Source organism: Dermacentor silvarum, chromosome 2 (genome assembly GCF_013339745.2).
Source record: "Dermacentor silvarum isolate Dsil-2018 chromosome 2, BIME_Dsil_1.4, whole genome shotgun sequence".
Lineage (NCBI taxonomy): Eukaryota > Metazoa > Arthropoda > Arachnida > Ixodida > Ixodidae > Dermacentor > Dermacentor silvarum.
This window is the reverse complement of record NC_051155.1, coordinates 64,962,117-64,983,454: the sequence shown is the minus strand read 5'-3', so window position 1 is coordinate 64,983,454 and position 21,338 is coordinate 64,962,117. Positions and strand designations below refer to the sequence as shown.

At 47.1% G+C, this 21,338-nt stretch overlaps 1 protein-coding gene across 1 annotated transcript; it reads left to right on the top strand.

Annotated features, from left to right (window-relative positions):
- Positions 1 to 18,458: 18,458 nt before the first annotated feature.
- On the top strand, positions 18,459 to 20,889 carry LOC125943435 (spidroin-2-like). The gene is made up of 3 exons (XM_049662750.1): positions 18,459 to 18,538; positions 19,550 to 19,696; positions 20,323 to 20,889. Exons 1-3 carry the CDS (start codon positions 18,527 to 18,529, stop codon positions 20,887 to 20,889), a joined length of 726 nt encoding a protein of 241 aa, XP_049518707.1. The 5' UTR covers positions 18,459 to 18,526.
- Positions 20,890 to 21,338: the final 449 nt, after the last annotated feature.

The window sequence follows — 21,338 nt, the reverse complement described above, 5'->3', positions numbered from 1 at the left end:
ACTGTTAGATTTGCCGATCACCGACAATACTTCCCTGTCGAGCAAGCTAATTGTCCACGACGACACCCACGTTCCTCCCCGCGCGTCAACAGTCGTGCCCATGTACTGCAGCGGAATCTCAGACGCTGTTGCGCTGCTGTCTCCATCTGACCGCTTCCTTACTCGGACAGGCCTGCTGCTACCTTTTGCGACAGTGGACATCAAGCAGGGCTACCGCACCATTTTCGTTTGCAACCCGTTCCCATACCCTGTCATGCTGCTCCGACGGGAATGTCTAGGCAATGTCGAAGCGATTGAAGACGTGCAAGTTATGGACGTGCCAGATGAAAATTACTGCGCTAGTCCTAGCGCGCTCACCGCTATTTCTGCCTGTGAGGGACCGTCCAGTGATGTGTTTGATTCTTCTATTGCCGATGACTTTACGCCGGTCCAGCGATTAGTATCTTTCTATCGGCTACCCATGCAAACTTCCAGTTCTTCTCTCGTTTTGCCTGGAAGGCTTTTCCCAGCAATACCTTGTTCTCAGGACACAAATGTTCATTGACGTATACGGGCGTGTTATCTTCAAAACGAAGCATTGAACTATTCAGTCGGTGCTTCTTGGCTGCTCTTAAGAAGTTATCTCTGGAGGTTCTTGAGGCGAATCTTAGGACAATATTTGGGGGCGTGCTGCCTTTTGTGGGAACACGATGTGCAGCGTCAATGTCGTGGTCGGAGTGTGCAATGCGCAAGCATTTCGCAACCTTTTCAAATGTGTCGCGCATGTTTTCGTTTTCCGCAACCGGAACACCCTTCAATTCGACATTTTTCCTCCTTGCATACTGTTTTAGTTCTGTGAGTTCTTTCCTGATTTCTTTTATGTCACTGCTTAATTTCTTGTTTTCTATCTGGTGCTCAAGATTTTCTTTTTTTACTTCAGTCAGTTCTTGTCGAAGCGACTTGATTTCCTCCTTAAATTCTTCAAAACTCGTATTTATAAAGCTCATTGACATCTTTAGGGATGTCAGCTCAGCTTTTATGGCACTGTTCGAGCAATTACGTTTCTTCAAATCTAACCTGAGGTCATTCATTGCTCCAGTAAATTTGGAAGATTGATTTCATCCTAAGATTGGTTGCAAACACTACGAGGCCCAAAGGAGCATAAAACAGATTGTGTACAAAACATACATAAAACGGCAACATGATTACATAAAGCCCTCTATTGATGAAAATTGCCGAAAGTTCACGTCGTATGGTGGATTGTCCGAAACAAGCTGTCATGTTGGCTTGCTTGTACGACATCATAAGGTACTTAAGTAGCACAAGCAGGAACACATGCATCAGAAGACGCAAATACACGCAACAAAATACGGCTGTGCGTGACTGTTATATTATGGCGGTACAAGTACAACTTAGCTAGTTTGCAATAAACTTTAGCACTAATGACAGCTGATTGGGCTGCATTTAGAACTAAATGTAGCAGAATCAAATTTGCTCACCAAATACTGCAAAATATTATGCTAATTTGACAGCCATTAACAGAAAAGTACAAGAACTAATTTATATGAACGCAATGGCTAGAAAATGGCATGCCGACATACAAAGTCATAGACACAATAAATGCCTTGAGCCATCAAATTCTTGGAATACCTAGAGCACTAAGAAAAATACATCACGAAATCAATAACTGATGACGGAGACGACATTACTAAACACTCCCTTTTATTTCTGCTTATGTTTACCTAAAACCCATTCTGAAAACATTATCTCGGTACACTGAGCGATACGTGCCATCACAAATACCTACAGGCATTTGCCCCCCCCCCCCCCCCAAAAAAAAAAGAAAAGAAAAAAAAAAGCTTACATACTGACCTTGGGCCTTTTTAACTAAAAATTGCAACATTAAACTTATGTACAATACATCAAGTATATGTTTTCGAGAGAGGCTGCGACCAATACAACGACACTGCTTGGGAAACGGCAGGGTATATCAGCCTTCCCGTGAAACTATTACAACAGGTAAGAAGCTCCGAAGTGCTTGCAATCCCGTTTAACCCCCCCCCCCCCTCCCGCTTAAACGTACGCGCTCCCGTAGCGGATGTGAAATGGTCTTCACGTCGAACGCACGTTTTTCGTGATAAACGACTTGCGTCGACACAACACAATACATTGTGGTTCTGCCAGCAGTGGTAGCAACGCGTACAGTAACAAAAAACAACGGGTTGGAATGTGCGTTACGTATGCACATCAAGTTCACAGGCGTCGTTGGCGATAGTATAAAAGCTAGCTGGGGTTGTCAAGGAGCCAGCAGAAGTCATTCGCCATCGCTTCAGCGTTGTTTGGTGTAATACAGCGTCTCTGCACAGAAGTGGGAGCTTCATAAGACTCGAAATGTTTCCTGCGGTGAGGCACAGGGTGGCGCTCTTAATACGTCAACGAAACTCCTGAGCTGTATCTACTCATAGCTCAGCCTCTTTTTTCCTTAGTTATTAGACTTGCTCATGCGCTAGTACGTTACTAAAAGCACAGGCACGGAACACTGCATGTGCTTTTAGTAACGTGCTAGCGCATGAGCAAGTATGAAAAGCCCCCATCGAGCCCCTTTCATAGCACTCTTGCTTATCATACTTGCTTGCACGTGGGAGCAGCTACGCATAAAAATTGTACTTTTTTAGTTACATTTCTGCGATAAGTCAAACAGTTCAGTAATTGCAGTAACTGCAGTACGGCGACGTGCATTGCAAGTTAACTGGAAGTGACTTAGGCCATATCACCATTGGTATTGTTTGTAAGCTCTCTGCTCTGCGGTAGCGTGTAAACGTGGTTTTTTCGTTGCCTAAACGGGCAATAGTGGAAGTACACTCGAATGTCCGAAGTCGATAATGGGAATCCTAGATTTTCAGAGAGTGGAAATATCTTATCGCAATGAGCTATTATATCCTAGGTTATGCTATACGAAAGCTTTCGGTCCGTATACCCGCAACGACTGCACTTTTGTTGATATTTTAGAAGAAAAGGTTTCTGCAACGTATTTCTTTTAACGTATAATGACTTAGCGGGGCGACTCCACCACGATTCCACGAGAGTTGGATTCCTCTATCTACGCCTTCCGGCTTTTCTTTAAAATATCAACCGTCGTCTACCTAAGGGGTGTAAGATGGCGTAGTCGTTGCGAAAAAACAAAAACAGTATCCAATACGCGAAACCTTTTGCAAGGGCGTGACTTCTAGCGAGTAAACAATGCTCCCTATTCCTTCATAGTGAAAGCACCTCTCTTACACTCTTCTTTCATCTCGAACTCATCAGTCACACCTATTTATTGTAACAAGCAGACAGCTATCTTCATATGAAAAGGAGGGATACTGTTCTTGCTGCACATTATTGTTGTCTCTCTGAAACACCAGGTACAAGTGCTGCTCGTCTGGCTCGTTGGTGAAGCCTACGCGCAACACCACAACCAGCCGACTCAATCCGCACAACGAGGCGTCGGCTTCCAAAACTACCCTGCTCCTGCAGCCCCTTACGGAGGAGGATACGATGCCTACGCCTCTGTGAGTGTAAACTACGGTACCTATGCAACCACTCCGCAATAGCATATTGAGGTAACGGTGTTTTAGATTTGTGAGCTTAGACGTTTGTACTTAGATACGCTGCCCAGCAAACGCAACATTTGAGATTTGCATAACCTCTCGGGTTAAGCTCTTTAGCACAGCTGGTAGTCGTTTTTCGTTCTTATATGATTGCGGAGGTATTCAATAAATTACAAATACACATCGTAACGAGTGTTCTTGGCTCATTGTGTGAACGACCAACCGGCGTTGTGTGGCTAGCAGCAACTCAGTTAAAATAGTAGAAGCACTGGCTAACCATGTCGCATATTTCCTTCATTCGAATCTATCTGATGATTCCGAGTATGCGCAAAATACCAATTCGTTGAGGATCGCTTTTCATAGTTTGCTAGAAATTGAACGCCATTTCAGATGGTTTACATCGCCTATAAAACTAAGTTTATCTTCGTATACAAGTTTAACAAGGATGCTTCTAATTCTACAATCTTCAATAAGGACGGAAATCAAGCCTTATTATTTGTTACCTGCTGTCATAGAAGGAAACAGTCAATGAATGCCTGTGATCTGTACCATAACGGAAAATCGTCGAAGCTATTAGTTTTGTGTTCACTAGCTTTTCCAGACTCCGGCACAGTACGGTTTCGGCTACGAAACGGCGGGCGAATACAACACTCGGCAGTTCGGCGAGGGGCAGGACGGCTCTAAATTTGCCAAGGCCGGCTTCCTCGGCTACCCAGATGCCAGCGGCTTCTACCGCCAGATGAACTACGTGGACGCGGTACAACGCTTCCGCGCCACCGTGCCAGGCACTGCGCCTGGCGTCACCCGTGACGCGGTTTTCAATGCAGCGCCTATCGTCCGCCCTGTTCCCACAGCATCTGCCCAGGAGGCTGCAGCTGCAGCGTACGGTCCAAGGCCTGCGGCACCTAACGCTGGAGGTTATCGTGCTTATGGGCAGCCAGCACCCAACCCGTACGCTGCTGGCGCTTTCGAGTACACTCCGTACGGAGGTTACGGCTATGGATCCAGTCGGGCGGCTCTCGGTGGGCAAGCTTACGGCAGCTATCCCTATGGTCCTGCTGGCTACACTGCCGGCTACAATCCTGGCGTTAATGATGAACAGGCCGGTTATGGAAGCCAGCCTGCCACCCATCGGGGCTACCGCCGTCGCTAAGAAACACGCAGCACAAGTAACAAGTAGCACGAGAACTGTGGTCAATTGACGGTCACAATGTACTCTATCTGGAACATACTACTTGAAGGAGAAAATAAAAAACAAAATTGAAGGCACATGTTCATTATTGGATTGTCATGGGGGCTCTTGTGAAGCTTCAAGGCGAACATATTTCTTTGCCTCTTTCGTTCGTTTCGTGGCTTGTCGGAGGTCGCTGGACGGACTTGCCATAGGGCGCTGGTGCGAAGGTCACGTGCTCTAACACATCCGAGTTCTCGGGCGCATTCGTTGCTGAAGGCCAACTTTATAGCTGTTCATAGACGTGTACTATTTGTGCGTGAGCTTTAGAGCACTGCACGGGCTTACCCGAATTCCCGGGCCGGGCCGTGTAGGCCAGTTTTTTCACGGGCTCGGGCCGGGCTCGGGCACGGCATGTGCTTTTTGACCCGCGCCCGGGCCGGGCTCAGGTATTTTGACGCGGGCCCGGGCCGGGCTGGTGGTGCGCATGTAACGTGCAGCGAGTTATCCTCGCGCGTCTCGACTCTGAAGAGCCTGTTGCCCCGGCGCAGCTGGAACCTAGCAGTGCTACTCCTGTGCACTTCCCTTTTCTTCTTCCGTCGTATTTTGCGCTGTGTGAACAAAATATAAAAGTTCAGAAAAACCGAAGTTGCCTCAAACCAAAGGGTGTCATTGTATTATTTACCTAAATCAATGTAATTAATGCTTTCAGCGCGGTGCAAACGCGTTCACGACTTGCTGATTCTTCAAAGGCGAATTGGTAAAACAATGACTGGTAAGATAAGATAATTCGCCACGCGGTTGAAATATGGCACTGCGTCCATCCATGATTGCACGCATGTTCTCAACCGGCCGCCTACAAGCAGCGCATTACGCTGCACGATGGAGGAGCAGCTTTCTTTCTCAATTTACTCCATCCATGCGCTGCGCTCACGACCGGTCGTGGCTGCACTTGATTCCCCAACGGTAGCGTTACACGGTGTTTCGTATCTCCCAGCAACTAGACAGACTGAGCGCGTCATAGCCAGACATTACTGAAAGATGCCGCGCACAACAGTTCCGAAAATAAACTGCGGTGTGACTCGCGCTGGTTTCGTTAGGTCAATCGCCACGCTCCATCCACGAAGTGAACGTGTTTCGATCTGCCGTGCTATAAAGTTGGAACGCGAAGTTTCCTCTAGAGAAACAACGCTTCATATCGCCTTTAATGTTCTGAAAGCTCAGTTAAACATTGAAAGCTCAGTCGAACATTGCTATGTTCTTAGCGCGCAGCTGGCTGGCAAGTCAAGCGCAACTTTGCTCCTTTTGACTGCGTTAATCGTAACCGCGGCTCAAGACGTGTGGTCGTCCAGCCGCGCCTCACACCGCGCGCAGGGGAAGCAATGGGGAGAAGCAGACGACGCGCGGCATGCGCCGCCCCTGCGCGGTTCCGCGCATGCGCTTAGTTTTCGCCGCTTCCTGTGCATGGCGCTGCGCGGAGCGTGAGCCACGCGCTCACGTGTTCACTGGACTGACCTGTACGCGCTGCAAAGTAAAATTTTAACCGCTAAAGTCAAGTGGCATCGTTGCGTGCTCCTTTCGAGGGTTCCATAGAGCACGCCTTCGATGATTTATGTCATCGTCTTATTACGTCTTACAGCGCGAGGGCGATTGTCCAGCGATCAATTTATAATGTCACACAAACATCTGAAGTAAACGGCGTTGCTCACTCTACAATAGTGACACGCGCGATTGTCTTTTTTCGGTGACCGTTTGTCACCTGCTAACAAATGTTAATGTTATCGGTCAGCTCAAAACGCTCTTGCGTGTACCGAAACATTCTCAACTGTATTATCAACGCGAATAATGTTGAAACTCTGGAAGGCACGCGAGCACCACCGACTACGCTGGAACCTTCGACAAGTGATAATTAAAGTAGCCGACGTGCTTCACCCGCGGATCAGATTTCGACGATCGCCGAAACATTCCGCCGACGATCGACGATCGCCGAAAGCATTCAAAACGAAAAACCGATACTTTAAGAAATAAAGTATTTGTTATTTTAGTTTACTTGTATTTCGATGTATTCGATTGTGGGAAAGTGTAGGTGCAAGCATGCACCGCATGTTCCCGGTTCGCATTGAACGGAGGATAGAAAGATAATGCTCGAAAGAGGAGGCACGCCCTTGATGCGGCCGAAAAAGGCGTGGCAAGCTGCTCACGGCAAGTGTACAGATAGAAAGCGGGAGACTGACGGTATTGCTAAATTGTGATAATACGTTGATAACAATACGCGGCGCTGGTGCGTTTTGTTGCGCAGTCTTCTGTGCTTGAAGCGCGGAAGCACTGTGCCGTGCAGTGTGCGCTCATGTTGTCATACGCGGCTTTATCTCGACATTTCTTTTTGCCTGCTGTTATTGCACGTTCCTTGCTATCTTCGTTCCCTGACTGCAATCGAGCAAACTCAGGTAAAACTCAGGTGAACAAGAAACTCGGCGCATCCTGCATAGCACCCCAGTTCTCTGGTCGAAACCTACCGAGCCGCCGCCAGAGGCCATAGGCATATACTTCAGGCTTAATTGCCTCCGCTCTTCCTTTTAATAATTGGCTTTTCTTTCAAATTCCTTTGGGATGCTGCTGCATCCTCTTTTTATTTATTTTACTATTGGCACTCACGCAGGCTGTACCTATCTGGTGGTGCGGGCTTCTCCATTTTATTTTTTAACTTTCTTAATGTTTGGGGACACAAAAAAGCAGTCACGGACACCAGGTGATTCTAAGCAGTCCGGACACCAAGCAATAATGGACAACGCGGGGAAAGGCGATTGGCGTCGGCAGCAGCTTTACACGCCCCACTACCATATCTCTCACCCTCCGCTCCACCTCGCATCGGCTATGCGGCGCGATGCTGTTTTTATCTCTGCTTTCATTCTCTCTCAGCTTTCTCTCCCGCAGCTCCGCGAAGCTATCGCACAGCTGGTATGGGGTTGCTAGGCACAACAGCGACGTCATAGCTCGGCGAGGTTTTGCGGCTCGCGGCACAACTTACGGCAGGCTTAAACAACTCCGCTGTTAAAAATCAAACTCGCCATGTTGCCAAAGAGCTGTGTCAGTCACAGGAACACCACTACTCTACCACTTCCAACCATCGTCACTATCCGTGATCTGCGCAGGGCTGACTTACTACTCATCGTCACAGGATTTGGAGGTGAACGGACACACGGACACACGGCATTCTCAAGCACGTTTGATACACCCTGCTTAGAGAAACACGGTGTGCGTAAAGTGTCTTCCCAACTCCGAGGCATGTAGTACAGTGAACGCGCACTGCTGGTCAACCGCGCTGTATAGAGGAGGAACCGAATTTATTTTTAAAAAACATTGTTCTCGCCTAAAACAAGAATTACTCTGATCAAAATTTCTAAAACATTTGTGAGGTGTACTTCTATGAAACACGCAACCTCTCATATTGTTTAGTTTGACCGCCTCAATTGGAAACTTACAAATGAAAACTTAACAAAAAGGTGATTTTTACAAATTTGGGATACTTTTCTGTAATATTCGTCGCTGTTGCATGCCGAGAAAATCTAGCCAATTATTCGGACATAAGGCTGGCAAGAATAGTAAACAAAATAACTATGGATGAATCTAAAGTTCGTATAAAAATCGAAAAAAATGCCGCAGTCACGACTTTTTCCCGCATTATTATATTAAACACAAAGTCGAGGTCTGTGCAAAGCAGAGTGTATAGTACAACACTACGTCTGTAAGGTATTGAGACGAAATGTCCGCTTTCACTGATTGAAATTTTTTTCAATTATATTTTATTCTACAAATTTCCTCACAGAAAATATTTTGCGAATGCAATTATTTAGATCAAGAAATTGTCCACGATGTTCAAAAGAGAAATTGGAGAGGGTCTAGTAACCGGCTAGTGCATTTGGCTTGAAATAATAAAGAGTAGAAAAGCGACCTATGTAGCAGCTTTTTGGCTGCAGTGCACCGAATGGCCATGAAAAAATTATTGACATTCCATTTTGGGAAGGTGGATGACCAGCGAAGCTGTGTATGTGGTGATTGACCGTCGCTCCGGTGAAACGTTCCAAGTTTGCGGGACCGGGGCCACATGGACGGACCGCATTTCCTTCCGCCTCGCGGTCCTGGCCGGCAGCACGCTTACAGCTTGGCGTCCGCGGCGCGCTCATCGTCGGCGGTCTGTTTCCGCCGCCGCCGCGCCCATTCCCTTTTCTCCGAGAAACCTCGGAGACTTCAGTAGCCGCCGCAAGGTGGCGCTACGCTCCGGAGCCATGTAAAGCCCCTTAATATTGACCCTTTTCGCGGAGCAGTTTGTTTTAGAGAAACGAGACGGCGCTCACGGCGGCGCGCCATAGCTCTCCTCAGTGACTGCGCACGAATACGAAACCATTACCGCTTCTACCTTGCTTCTGTGCGATCAGCTGTCGGAAGTGCAACTGAGTTTTCGCTAACACACTGTGCTCCAATCATGCTAGATTGAATCATGTGGATTGAAGACGTGTGCAATAGTTGGCTGCAAAAATAGTGACTGGCATGTTAAGGAATAGAATGAATCTGCGTGGCCTAGTTCGCGGACCGCTGCTGCAACTGTCCGAACGTGTTACCGGCACTTCGTGATGTACGTACGGCTTTCCTCGAGGATACAGAAATTTGCTCATCCGCTAGCCTTGTATTGCTAACCTTCAAAAAAAGGGCCTCATCTCCAGAACGTCGGCAAGAGTGAGTACCACTCGTTAAACAATGACAAAGGGAGTAGCGCCGCTTCCTGTTACAGTAAGTTTCGCGCACGTTATCTATATATACACATCTGTCCCAAATGGCAGGAAAACTTACGCCCACTCTATCGCCCACGTATCAATAATAAGTGAATGGGCGCACACTTGAATATATGCGCACCGTATACGCACAATAAATGACGGACTACACCTATGGTGCACGAATGGTCGAAGCTGAATGTTTCGTGACGGTCCACAAGAGTATGCGAGTTACTAGCTGTAATATATTTGCTACAAGGTACTCAATGTACAAAACAGCTATGTTTCAGGCCTTGAGCGCAGCAAGAACAAATCTATCGGAGCTGAGCGCACCCGCGATCGAGCGATTAGGCAGAAAATAAGCAGAGAGTGGCCGCACCGAGGAAGAGGAACTTCACTGAGTCAGAAACTGACCAGTCACTGCTTCAAAATATTTGCCGAATAAGGAACAAAGAGCAAAATCCTGACTGAATTCATAATCGGAAAGCTTGGATAGCTTAGAACACATATTTAGCCCCGCTTTTAGAACAAGCACCATATACGCTGCTTGCGCCGTTTGGACATAGCCTTATCAGCTTCGAAATCGCTTTTGCATGTTCTATGAAGCTGTGATCAAAGCATCGTGTCGTCCACATAGTCACCGTCCACGATATCTCCGAAAACAGCGGTTTTCTAAGCCGCGCCGGCGTCATACACTTACATTGTAAACAAGGAGGCAACGCAGGCAGTTGAGGCAAGCAATGGACGCGTCACCACGTGATCAAACATGGCAGCGCCCACGGGATCGCAGCAAAAAGGGTCAATAGAAAGTAGGAAACTCTCCTCCACTCCCACGCTATCCTTCTCGACATCCTCTTCCGGCCGGCTGCGCGCTATGCGCACGGCACGCTGAGAAGGCCACCGTGCGGGCGACGGCCCTATGCGTTGGCTGGCGCCCGCGAGCGCGCCTAAGTTGACATTTTTTTTTACGTTCTACTATAAAACAAAAATACGAGAAAGTGGTAGGACATGCTTGACCCTACCATGAGGCCCCTTAATCATCTTCTCGTTTGCGCAATGAAAGCATTAAGTGGTAATGCTTGCGACATGAACAATAACTGCGTACTATTATAGCCCACATAGGTTTTGGCATTTTAATAACGGTCGTATTAATAGTGCACAATTTTAATGGTAGAACATTTACGTTATATATTTCTACATTCCTCAATATTTTTCCGCCCAGTGACGTTATGCTAAATGTAGATTTTATCTAGTGCAGGATTTTCGCAGGAATGCGGTTTATGAACCTTCTCCCGAGTGGTTTTAGAGGCAGGAAGTTTCTTGGTGCCTCGGAGTGATTTTCATGCAGCTGCTTCATTACTTGTTGAATAAAAACAATCACAGCTGCTTGAAAGACAATAAAATTTTATTCATGATGTCGAGGGAGAAACAATTTTACCAACCATTTGGAGAAGTGGCCAGGCCAAGGGTTTGACTTGAAATCTCTGGATGATTACTGACGCCAACAGATAATTAGATTAAGTTATGGAAATATTACGTTCTCTGCATGAAGTATCTAGGCTTGTCCCTCGATGGCACTTTAGGAGGCCTTCAAGTACCCGAGTCGAATCAATACTGAGCGCTGTAAAGCCTCACCATAAAGGACGTAGTCATTTTGCGAATTATAGCTGGACGGAAATAATTCGTACCATTTTCTAAATTACCGAGGTCATGAATCTGGAAATATTTTTCAAATATATTGCAGTGTATGTATAACTCAGATCACCTGTGAAGGAAACCAAAAGTCGGCAATACCAAGGCAAGCATAGGGCAGTGTTTCAACCTTTTTTTAAAGTTGTGGTGTTGAATACTTCGAATTTGTAATTGCAATCATTTATGAAAGAAATAATTGATTAGAAAGTTCTATCATGGTACACGTGACACCCGCAGTAATACAGGACGTACCACGTCCGCCACTATGGAGGAGGGTGGCGCTGGTCAACGCTCTCGAGATTAGCTTACACTAGACATAAATACCCAGAAAAGTTGACGATTCGACAGCCGTCGCCGTAGCTCAGTTGGTAGTGCACCAGACGCGAAATTCGGAGGTCGTGGGTCGGATCCCACCGGCGACGCATGGTTATTTTTTTTATTCTACTTTTTAATAAAATATTCCTGTCATGAATGATTACACAATCAATTTCGAACTATTTAACACAACTTAAAAAGAAAAAATAGAAACACTCCCCTATGCTTGCCTTGGGTAAGTTGGGTTTCGCCGACTTATGGTTTCCTTCACGTGTATGTCATAACTGACTCGAAAACAAATTACAGGATATTTTTGTAAACTGGACTGAATACACAATAAAGAAAGCAAAAAGAGATTTATTTTTTACATTCTTTAGTGTATGTAATATGCGTTTGCACTGTGTTTCATAATCCTATGTATCATAATGTGGTGTATCCTATACATGTTGATTGTTGTGCTTATTTTTCAAATTTGATAGACGTCATTTGGGATGTATAATACAAAATACGTCTTAGCTTTGTTGTTCACTTAGCGTAATTCATTATTTTTAATAAAAGCTATATAACTATCTGAAAGGATGAATGTTGCTTTACATGTTCCATTTTTTCTGCTACACTTTAATTGTTTATCGTAACAAAGGAGTGTTTGATATGTCGTACGTATGCCGATAGGGGACTTACTGCTGCCATGTGAGGGCCTTCAGGCACATTCAAGCTGTATATCGCAGCTTTTCGCCTGGAGGACCCCCAACAATGTTTGTTGGAAATAAAGTCATTGTCAATAACGAGGGTCTCAGTTCCCTCCCCTTGTTTGCAGCTCACCTGCAGCGAGTCAAGGCTCGCGGGAAAAGGCATTTCTCTGACTTCCTTCTTACATGACGCTAGATATCAGAAGAGCGCTAGCGTTGTGGTGCCGCGACGGTGGAGCGAAGGCCGTCATCGGTTTAAACAGATGCACATAGCTATGTTACAAAATGTGTAAAGATCCGTTTCGCTATGTTCTGGTCATCCTTTGCGGATTTATTCGGTCTATTCTTCCAAACTATCGTCTTACTGATTCATCCAGGTGCCATTTCTCTTGCAAGTCACCCGTAAAACTGCTAGTGGGAGCATAAAAGGCTGACAGCACCGGCCGAGAGAGAGCTGCAGGGTTTTGACATTTTCCCTGTTTGTTCAGGTACTGGTAGAAAATATACAGCGCTGCCAAAACAAATTTCGAATCCCGAGTACCAGCCTGGAGCATCGTTTGCACAACCGCAATAAAACGACAACTCACAACTGCTCAGGTGCACTTTTTATTTGAGGTGCCTCCTGGAGCTTTGCACGAGAAACATACGGGAAAATAAAGGAAGGCATAGGGAAATAAAAGGTGTTAGGCAAAAGGCAGTTGCAGAAGAAACTTGTGGAACCCTGGCTGGGGACACGCGCTGCCTTACAACCATACGCATCAGCATCAATAGGAAGGATTCGAAGGTGCTTCCGTATTCTGGATACCGCAGCACGCATCCCAATACTCTTGCTTCCTCACTTGCTGTCTGCACCCGGGCATAACAAAACGCAGATAAAAAGAAGACCTTCAAGAGTCCGAGCGTACTCCCCGTACTCCGACGGAGCTTGACTGGCCACAGAGGGAGGCGGCCCGCTAATGGCGCCGACGAAAAATGAAAACACGAACAAAGCGTCATTTCGCGGCGCGTTTCCCTGGCAACGGCCCGAGGGGCTAATCATCGCTCAGAAAAGCACCTATTCGAGAGGCGGGAGAGGAGGGCGTGCGAGGGTCTTTGGCGCGGCGGCAGAGTTCAAAGAATGTCGGTACTTTGAAATTATCAAGGGACTTTAGAGCCATGTACAACGGCGCTCAACGCAAACTTCACATACATCCACGATTGTAGAAGACAGACTGTTTTAATTTATTTGAGTCTGCCTACCCAATCGCGGTGTGCGTACTAGCGGGACACACGCGCGGCCGCCAGGGGGGAAGCTACCTCACGTTATACGAAAACCCCGGAGATTTCAGTGGGCACCGCAAGGTGGCGCTACGCTTTGGAGCGATGCAACTTTCAGCCGGCGTACTCTAGCCGGCGCCGCAAGGAGCTATCGTCTACTATCGCAAGGTGCTATCGGCGCCGCAAGGGCTAGCGTCGCGACGCTCCGGAGCGATGTGCGCTAATGCACAAAGCACCGACACACGATATAGGAGAGGCTATGACATTTGTTATTAAAGATGGATACGCCAATCGCAGCGCGCGTACTAGCGCTGACGCGCTCACGTGGCCGCCAGGGTGAGCTTCCTGGCGTAATGAATAAGCAAACATAAAGTCCTGCGAAAAGCGCGGTGTGGTGCCGAAGTTTAAAAACGCCGCCATCCCGACGTTCTCATACGACGACACAAGGGGGCGCGACACATCTGGAATTGTTCAGCTACTTCCGTCTGTTGCCCGGCAGTGATCTCCTGGAAACTAGCCTATAACAGCTTTGCTGTAATAACTTCATGAACTCCATCAACTGTACAACAAACTACAGAATGGCGCAAAGGCATGTGGCTTGATGGCGCGATAATTTAAACGGTTACGCAAAGAACCTGTGACAGCGTCGAAGTTTCAACCCCTTAAAATAACGCTACTTGCATAGATGCGTCGTTAGAGCTCGGCTGCTGGTGGTACAAAACAGAACATCCTTCGTAAGTATGACACCTGTCACACACGCCTGTGTTGTTGCGAAATCTTATGCAAGGTGTCCCACATAACTTGTACCAAATTATAAAAACATGCGCAAGTTCCACGTAGCTGTACAAGAACCAAGGTAATGTTGTTTACCGTCACTTGGAGCAAGTCAGACTATTTTTTTTTGTATTTGGCCTATATCTATAGATATTTAGTTATAAATAATGAATCAACTTCATTAAATACAAGTTCAGACAAAAAGTATCAAAGAGGAACTTGTAGATCATCGTTAAAAGTTTCCGATTCAGATTTCTGTTGTCAATGCGGGCTGCATAAAAGTTTTTTTTTTTCAAGCCTTAAGGAAAGCCGGCGAAAACGTGTAATGGCTGTGAGAGAGAAAAACCTATTTACAGAAAGCAGAGACGGTCGGCCTGAATGTGTTTTCTACAAATTTGGCACCATGGCCTTCGACAACAAACGCTCTCTTTTCAACGGAAGTCCTGATCCGCACGTTTTTCTGGACGCATCATTTCGTAATAAAATTCCGAGCCCTTCCCCTGTCGAGGAAATGGCGGTAAGCGAAGATTGTAGCAAGACGACAATGTCGCAGGCGTTCCGCTTTGTTTGCCCTAACGCAGGGTCGGTGGCCCTTCGCTGACGTTTGGCCTCACCATCGCGCTCCCGCAACTTGGGGCTCAGCGGCTCTCCGCTGACGTTTCGCCTGGGCTTCGGAATCCCTCATGCTTGAATCGGCACATCGACGACAAGCCCTTTCCCGAGCGAGTTCACGGCGCCGTTCATCAAACGCAACCTGCTTCTCGGCGGAACGCACCACGCGCGCCCTTCCTATTCGGACGTCGAGACTGATCTGAGGCGAGGGAAGCCCGTCGAAGCGCGCGCCAACCCCCTTTCCTTATCTCTACCTCCCCGCGACACACCAAACGAACCTGATCGGTCGCGCGCGACACGTGATCTGGCGCCGGCGCAGCTTTCCCCGCACCTGCTCTTCCTTTCTTCCTTTCTTTCTTTCCTTCCTTCTTTCTCTGTTTATTTCTTGTCCCTGGCGCATACCCGCATATCCCTGGCTCATACTCGTATATTCAATGCGGGTATGCGCCACACGTGCCTTTTTGCGTGACTACGACACCACCGAAATCTGTAACGCAATACAAGCTTCGCTTGAAAAGCGGATTCCCATACGTGACTGCTATTGGTCTTTGCGGTCGGCTACACGACGGCCGCCGCGGGGTGCCGCCTGGAGTCCACTGGCTAAGCGCACTACGGCTTGATAACAACTGCGTTTGGCTTACGTTTAGAGCGACGTAGGCACCAAATTCGGAAATCGTGGCGTCTACGTTAACATCCAAAATGAAATTTGAACTGCGCGCCACGATGACTTTTCGAAGCCGGAGCGTTGTAGGCACGCCCCAATCCGCCTTATCCTTCGCAGAGCAAGGAATTGAACAAGGAACGGGAGCACAGCGGAGACCGTGTTTCAGAGCCAATAACTGCTGAACGCATTTAAGTACTTTTTGCGGTAATGTATTCCTGAAATAGCCTATTTTCACTTCAAATGCCTTTCTCCACTTCGATAAAAGTAATTCAGGGCCCCTTTAACTGTTCTTAGGAGGTGATAAATGGTCACCGCAAAAAGACGAACAGGTACGCGTGTTACTAGTATTGAGTTAGCTGCGCCGTTTAGTTCAGATGTCTGTATGAAATTTTAAATTGATCGCTCGACAACCTCACTCGCGCTGTAAAACGTAATATGATGACATAAATCATAGAAAAGACTGTTCTTCTGAACCCTCGAAAGGAGCATGGAACGATGCCACGTGACTTCAGCGACTAAAATTTATAGCGACTAAAATTTAAAGAAATTTATTCTTATCTTGCGCAAAAGAGGCAATCGCGATGAAGAGAGAGAGAGAAAGCACTTTATTTGCAGAAATATCATACCAATCGAGCTCGATCACGATTGAAACTGGTCCGCGTATGACACCAGTATAAACAATTGAGCACTTGGCTGTTACCGCAGCGTTGGGCATCCCATTTCTCGTCTTCTCGGCCAACAAGCACATAGCCATATGCTTATTCTTATGATGCACGTGGTTCGCAAGTGTAGTCAGAGCGTCAAGACCGGCGACCAGGCGACCAGTTCATTATTGATAGCGTTCGTTGTTTTTGTGCACACGGAACCAGCGGTCCCTCCCGGAGTCTCAGCACAATTTCTAACCAACAACAACCCGTTTCCAAACCCGCTCCGGAAGTTTACATGCCGGCCACGTGACGACGGCGCACAGGCTGCGACTTCAGTCGCGCACGTTCAACCTGACGCTCAAAATCCTGCCTGACGCGCACGCGGGCTGCGCGTCTCCCCTATTAAGATGCGTATAGGACAAGCGCGCACGGATTCACAGACGGGTGACTCGTAGCCAGGCGCATACGACTAGCTGCGTGTGGTTCGGCCTTAGGCGCCCGTGCCTACGGCGAGCATCCGTGTTGTGCCTCGTAACCGAGCGAATGAGCACAGCGAAATATAAAAGCGAACGCGGAGCGCAGCAGGAAATGAAAGACGGCGTTAGCGAAGAGAGCGCAACGAGGAAAGCGGAGGAGGAGGGTATGGCGAAAGTGTGAGAACAGCGTAATTCTTCTCGAACAGCGCAAGACGGGCTTTGCGGCGACGACCGCCACGAGATGGCGCCAGAGGAGCGCGCCGTCATCTATTCCCCGATATGACATGCGGTGAGCGTGTCCAACGATACCATATATGGAAACAAAGCGCTGAATGAGCGGAGGTCTGTCTGCGACGGCTGCTGTGACTCGCGCCCACGCGTCACCCACGCGCTGCCTTTCGATATCTCCCGGTTAGCGAGGCAGTCGCTCCACACTTCGCTCCGTTTGCAAGTTACCACACGAGACAGATTGTCCTTGCCAGCCAATATATCGCGAAATGAAAACACGTACACTGCTGCAGTCAAATTTCGCTTTAGGGAGTATCGAATCGTCGGTGCATTTTTTCTTTACACGAGAACGCCATTGATCATGAGCTCACCACATCCTAAGGTTGACTGCAAACACTACGAATCCCAAAGAAGCATAAAACATATTTTGTACAAAACACACATAAAACGGCAACATAACTACATCTCGCCCTCTAATGCTCAAAGTTGCCGAGAGTTCACGCCGTATGGTGCACTGTTCGAAATCAGCTGTCATGCTGGCTTGTTTGTAGGACATCATAAAGGGTACTTAAGTAGCTAGCACAAGCAGGAACACACGCACCAGAAGACAAAAATACAAAAGTAACAAAATCCAGCTGTGCGCGAGTCTGATATATTACGCAGGTACAACTACAACGTAGCTAGTTTTCAATAAACTTGAACACTAAACGCAAAGCTAATTGTCCTACATTTACAAATAAATGTAGCAGAATCAAATTTGTTCAGCAAATACTGCAATATATTCTGCTAATTTGACAACTAGAAAGAAAAAGTACAAGGACCGATTTATATGAACGCAATGGTTAGAAAGCGGCATGTGGACATACAAAATAGGAAATACAATAAATGTTTTCGGCCATAAAATTCTTGGAGTATCTAGAGCAGTAAGAAAAGCACATTACAAAATAAATAACTGAAGAAGGATACGACATTAATAAACACTCCTTTTTATTTCTGCTTCTGTTTACCCAAAACCCATTCTGAAAACATTATTTCGGTACATTGAGCGATACGTGCCATCAAAAATACCTACAGGCATTTGCCCCCCACCCCCAACAAAAAAAAAAAAAAAAAACCAAAAAACTTACATACTGACCTTGGGCCTTTTTAACTAAAAATTGCATCATTAAATTTATGTACAATACCGCAAGAATATGTTTGCGAGAGAGGCTGCGACCAATTCAACGACACTGCTTGGAAAACGGAAGGGTATATCAGCCGTCCTGTGAAACTACTACAACTGGTAAGAAGCTCCGAAGTGCTTGCAATCCCGTTTAACGCCCCCCCCCCCCCCCCCCCCTCCCGCTTAAACGTACACGCTCGCGTAGCGGATGCGAAATGCTTTTCACGTGAAACGCACGTTTTTCGTGATAAACGACTTCAGTCGACACAACACAATACATTGTGGTTCTGCAAGTAGCGGTAGCAAAGTGTACAGTAATAAAAAGCAACGGGTTGGAATGTGCGTTACGTATGCGCATCAAGTTCACAGGCGTCGTTGGCGAGAGTATAAAAGGTGGCTGCGGTCGGCAGGGAGACAGCAGAAGTCATTCGCCATCGCTTCAGCGTTGTTTGGTGGAAAACAGCGTCTCTGCACAGAAGTGGGAGCTTCATAAGACTCGAAATGTTTCCTGCGGTGAGACACAGTGTGGCGCTCTTTATACGTCAACGAAACTCACGAGCTTTATCTACTCATAGCTCAGCCTTTTTTTTTTCCTTGGTTATCATACTTGCTCATGCGCTAGTACGTTACTAAAAGCACAGGCACGGAGCACTGTATGCGCTTTTAGTAACGTGCTAGTGCATGAGCAAGTATGAAGAGCCCCCAACGGGAGCCCCTTTCATAGCACTCTTGCTTATCATACTTTCTTGCACGTGGGAGCAGCTACGAATAACAATTGAACTTTTTTAGTTACATTTCTCTGCAAAGTCAATTAGTTCAGTAATTTCAAGAATTGCAGCGCAGCGACGTGCATTGCAAGTTAACTGGAAGTGGTTTAGGCCATAGCGCCGTCGGTATTGTTTGTAAGCTCCCTGCTCTGCGATAGCGTGCTAACATGGTTTTTTTTCATTGCCTAAACAAACAAGAGTGGAAGTACACTCGAATGTCGGAAGTCGATAATGGGAATTCTAGATTTTCATAGAGTGCGAATATGTTATCGCAATTAGGTATTGTATCCTACGTTATGCTAAGCGAACGCTTTCGGCCCGTATACCCGCAACGCGTGCACTTTTGTTGATATTTTAGAAGGTTTGTTCAATGCATTTCTTTTAACGTATAATAACTTAACTGGGCGACTCCACGACGATTCCACGAGAGTAGGATTCCTCTATCTACGTCTTCCGGCTTTCCTTTAAATGTCAACCGTCGTCTACCTAAAGGAGTGCAAGATGGCGTAGTCATCGCTAAAAAAAAAAAAAAAACAGTATACAATACGCGAAACCCTTTGTAAGGGCTTGACTTCTAGCGTGTAAACAGTGCTCCCATTTCCTTCATAGTAAAACCACCTCTCGTACGCTCTTCTTTCATCTCGAACTGATCAGTTACACATATATTTATTATAACAACCAGACAGCTATCTTCATATGAACAAAGGGATATGCACTGTTCTTGCTGCACAATATTGTTGTCTCTCTCAAACACCAGGTACAAGTGCTGCTTGTCTGGCTCGTTGGTGAAGCCTACGCGCAACACCACAACCAGCCGACTCAATCCGCACAACGAGGCGTCGGAGTCCCAAACTACCCTGCTCCTGCAGCCCCTTACGGAGGAGGATACGATGCCTACGCCTCTGTGAGTGTAAACTACGGTGCCTATGCAACCACTCCGCAATATTATATTGAGGTAACGGTGTTCTAGATTTGTGAGCTTAGACGTTTGCACTTAGGTGCGCAGACCAGTGAAAGCACATTTGAGATTCGCATGACCTCTCCGATTAAGCTCTTTAGCACAGCTGGTGGTCGTCTTTGATTCTTATTATATGATTGCGGAGGTATTCAATAAATTAAATGTACAAATCGTAACGACTGTTAATGGCTGATTGTGCGAAGGACCAATCGGAGTGGTGTGCTTAGTAGCAACTCCCATATAAAATAGGAGAAGCACTGGCTAATCATGTCATATTTTTCCTTCATTGGAATCTATCTGATGATTCCGAATATGCGCCAATACGAATTCATTGAGGATGGCTTTTCATAGTTTGCTAGAAGTTCAACGCCATTTCAGATGGTTTACATCGCCTATAAAACTAAGTTTATCTTCGTATACAAGAATAACAAGCAAGCTTCGAATGTCAATGAGGAGGGAAATCAAGCCTTAATTGTTTTTACCGGCAATCATAGAAGGAAGAGTCAATGAATGCCTGTGAAGTATCAACCATTACGGAAAATAGTCGAAGCTATTAGTGTTGTTACCTCTAGTTTTTCCAGACTCCGGCACAGTACAGTTTCGGCTACGAATCGGCGGGCGAGTACAACAATCGGCAGTTCGGCGCGGGGCAGGGCCGCTCTAACTTTGCCGAGGCCGGCTTGTACGGCTACCCAGACGCCATCGGTCTCTACCGCCAGATGAACTACGTGGACGCCGTACAACGCTTCCGCGCCACCGTGCCAGGCACTGCGCCTGGCGTCACCCGTGACGCGGTTTTCAATGCAGCGCCTATCGTCCGCCCTGTTCCCACAGCATCTGCCCAGGAGGCTGCAGCTGCAGCGTACGGTCCAAGGCCTGCGGCACCTAACGCTGGAGGTTATCGTGCTTATGGGCAGCCAGCACCCAACCCGTATGCACTAACTGCTGGCGCTTTCGAGTACACTCCGTACGGAGGTTACGGCTATGGATCCAGTCAGGCGTCTCTCGGTGGGCAAGCTTACAGCAGCTATCCCTATGGTCCTGCTGGCTACACTGCCGGCTACACTCCTGGTGTTAATGGTGAACAGGCCGGGTATGGAAGCCGACCTGCCGCCCATCGGGGCTACCGCCGTCGCTAAGAAACGCGGCAAGAACGCCAAGTGCAGCACGCGTAACAAAAAGCAGCACGAGGACTGTGGTGAATTGACGGTCACGACGTACAGTATCTCGAACATACTACTTGAAGAAGAAAATAAAAAAATTGAAAGCACATGTTAATTGTGGGATTGTCATGGTGGCTCTTGTAAAGCTTCAAGGCGAATAGATTTCTTTGCCTCTTTCGTTCGTTTTCGTGGCTTGTCGGAGGTCGGTGGTCGGACTTGCCATGGGGCGCTGTTGCGAAGGCCGCGTGTTCTCACACAACCCAGTTCTGGGGCGCATTCGTTGCTGAAGGCCAACTTTATAGCTATTTTACGCACGTGTGCTATTGCGCTTGAGCTTTAATATGCCTGAAAGTTCAGATACGGCAGTGGAGCGCTCGGCGAGGAAAACATTCGTTTTTTGGTTCGTCCGTTTGGACTCTTCACTT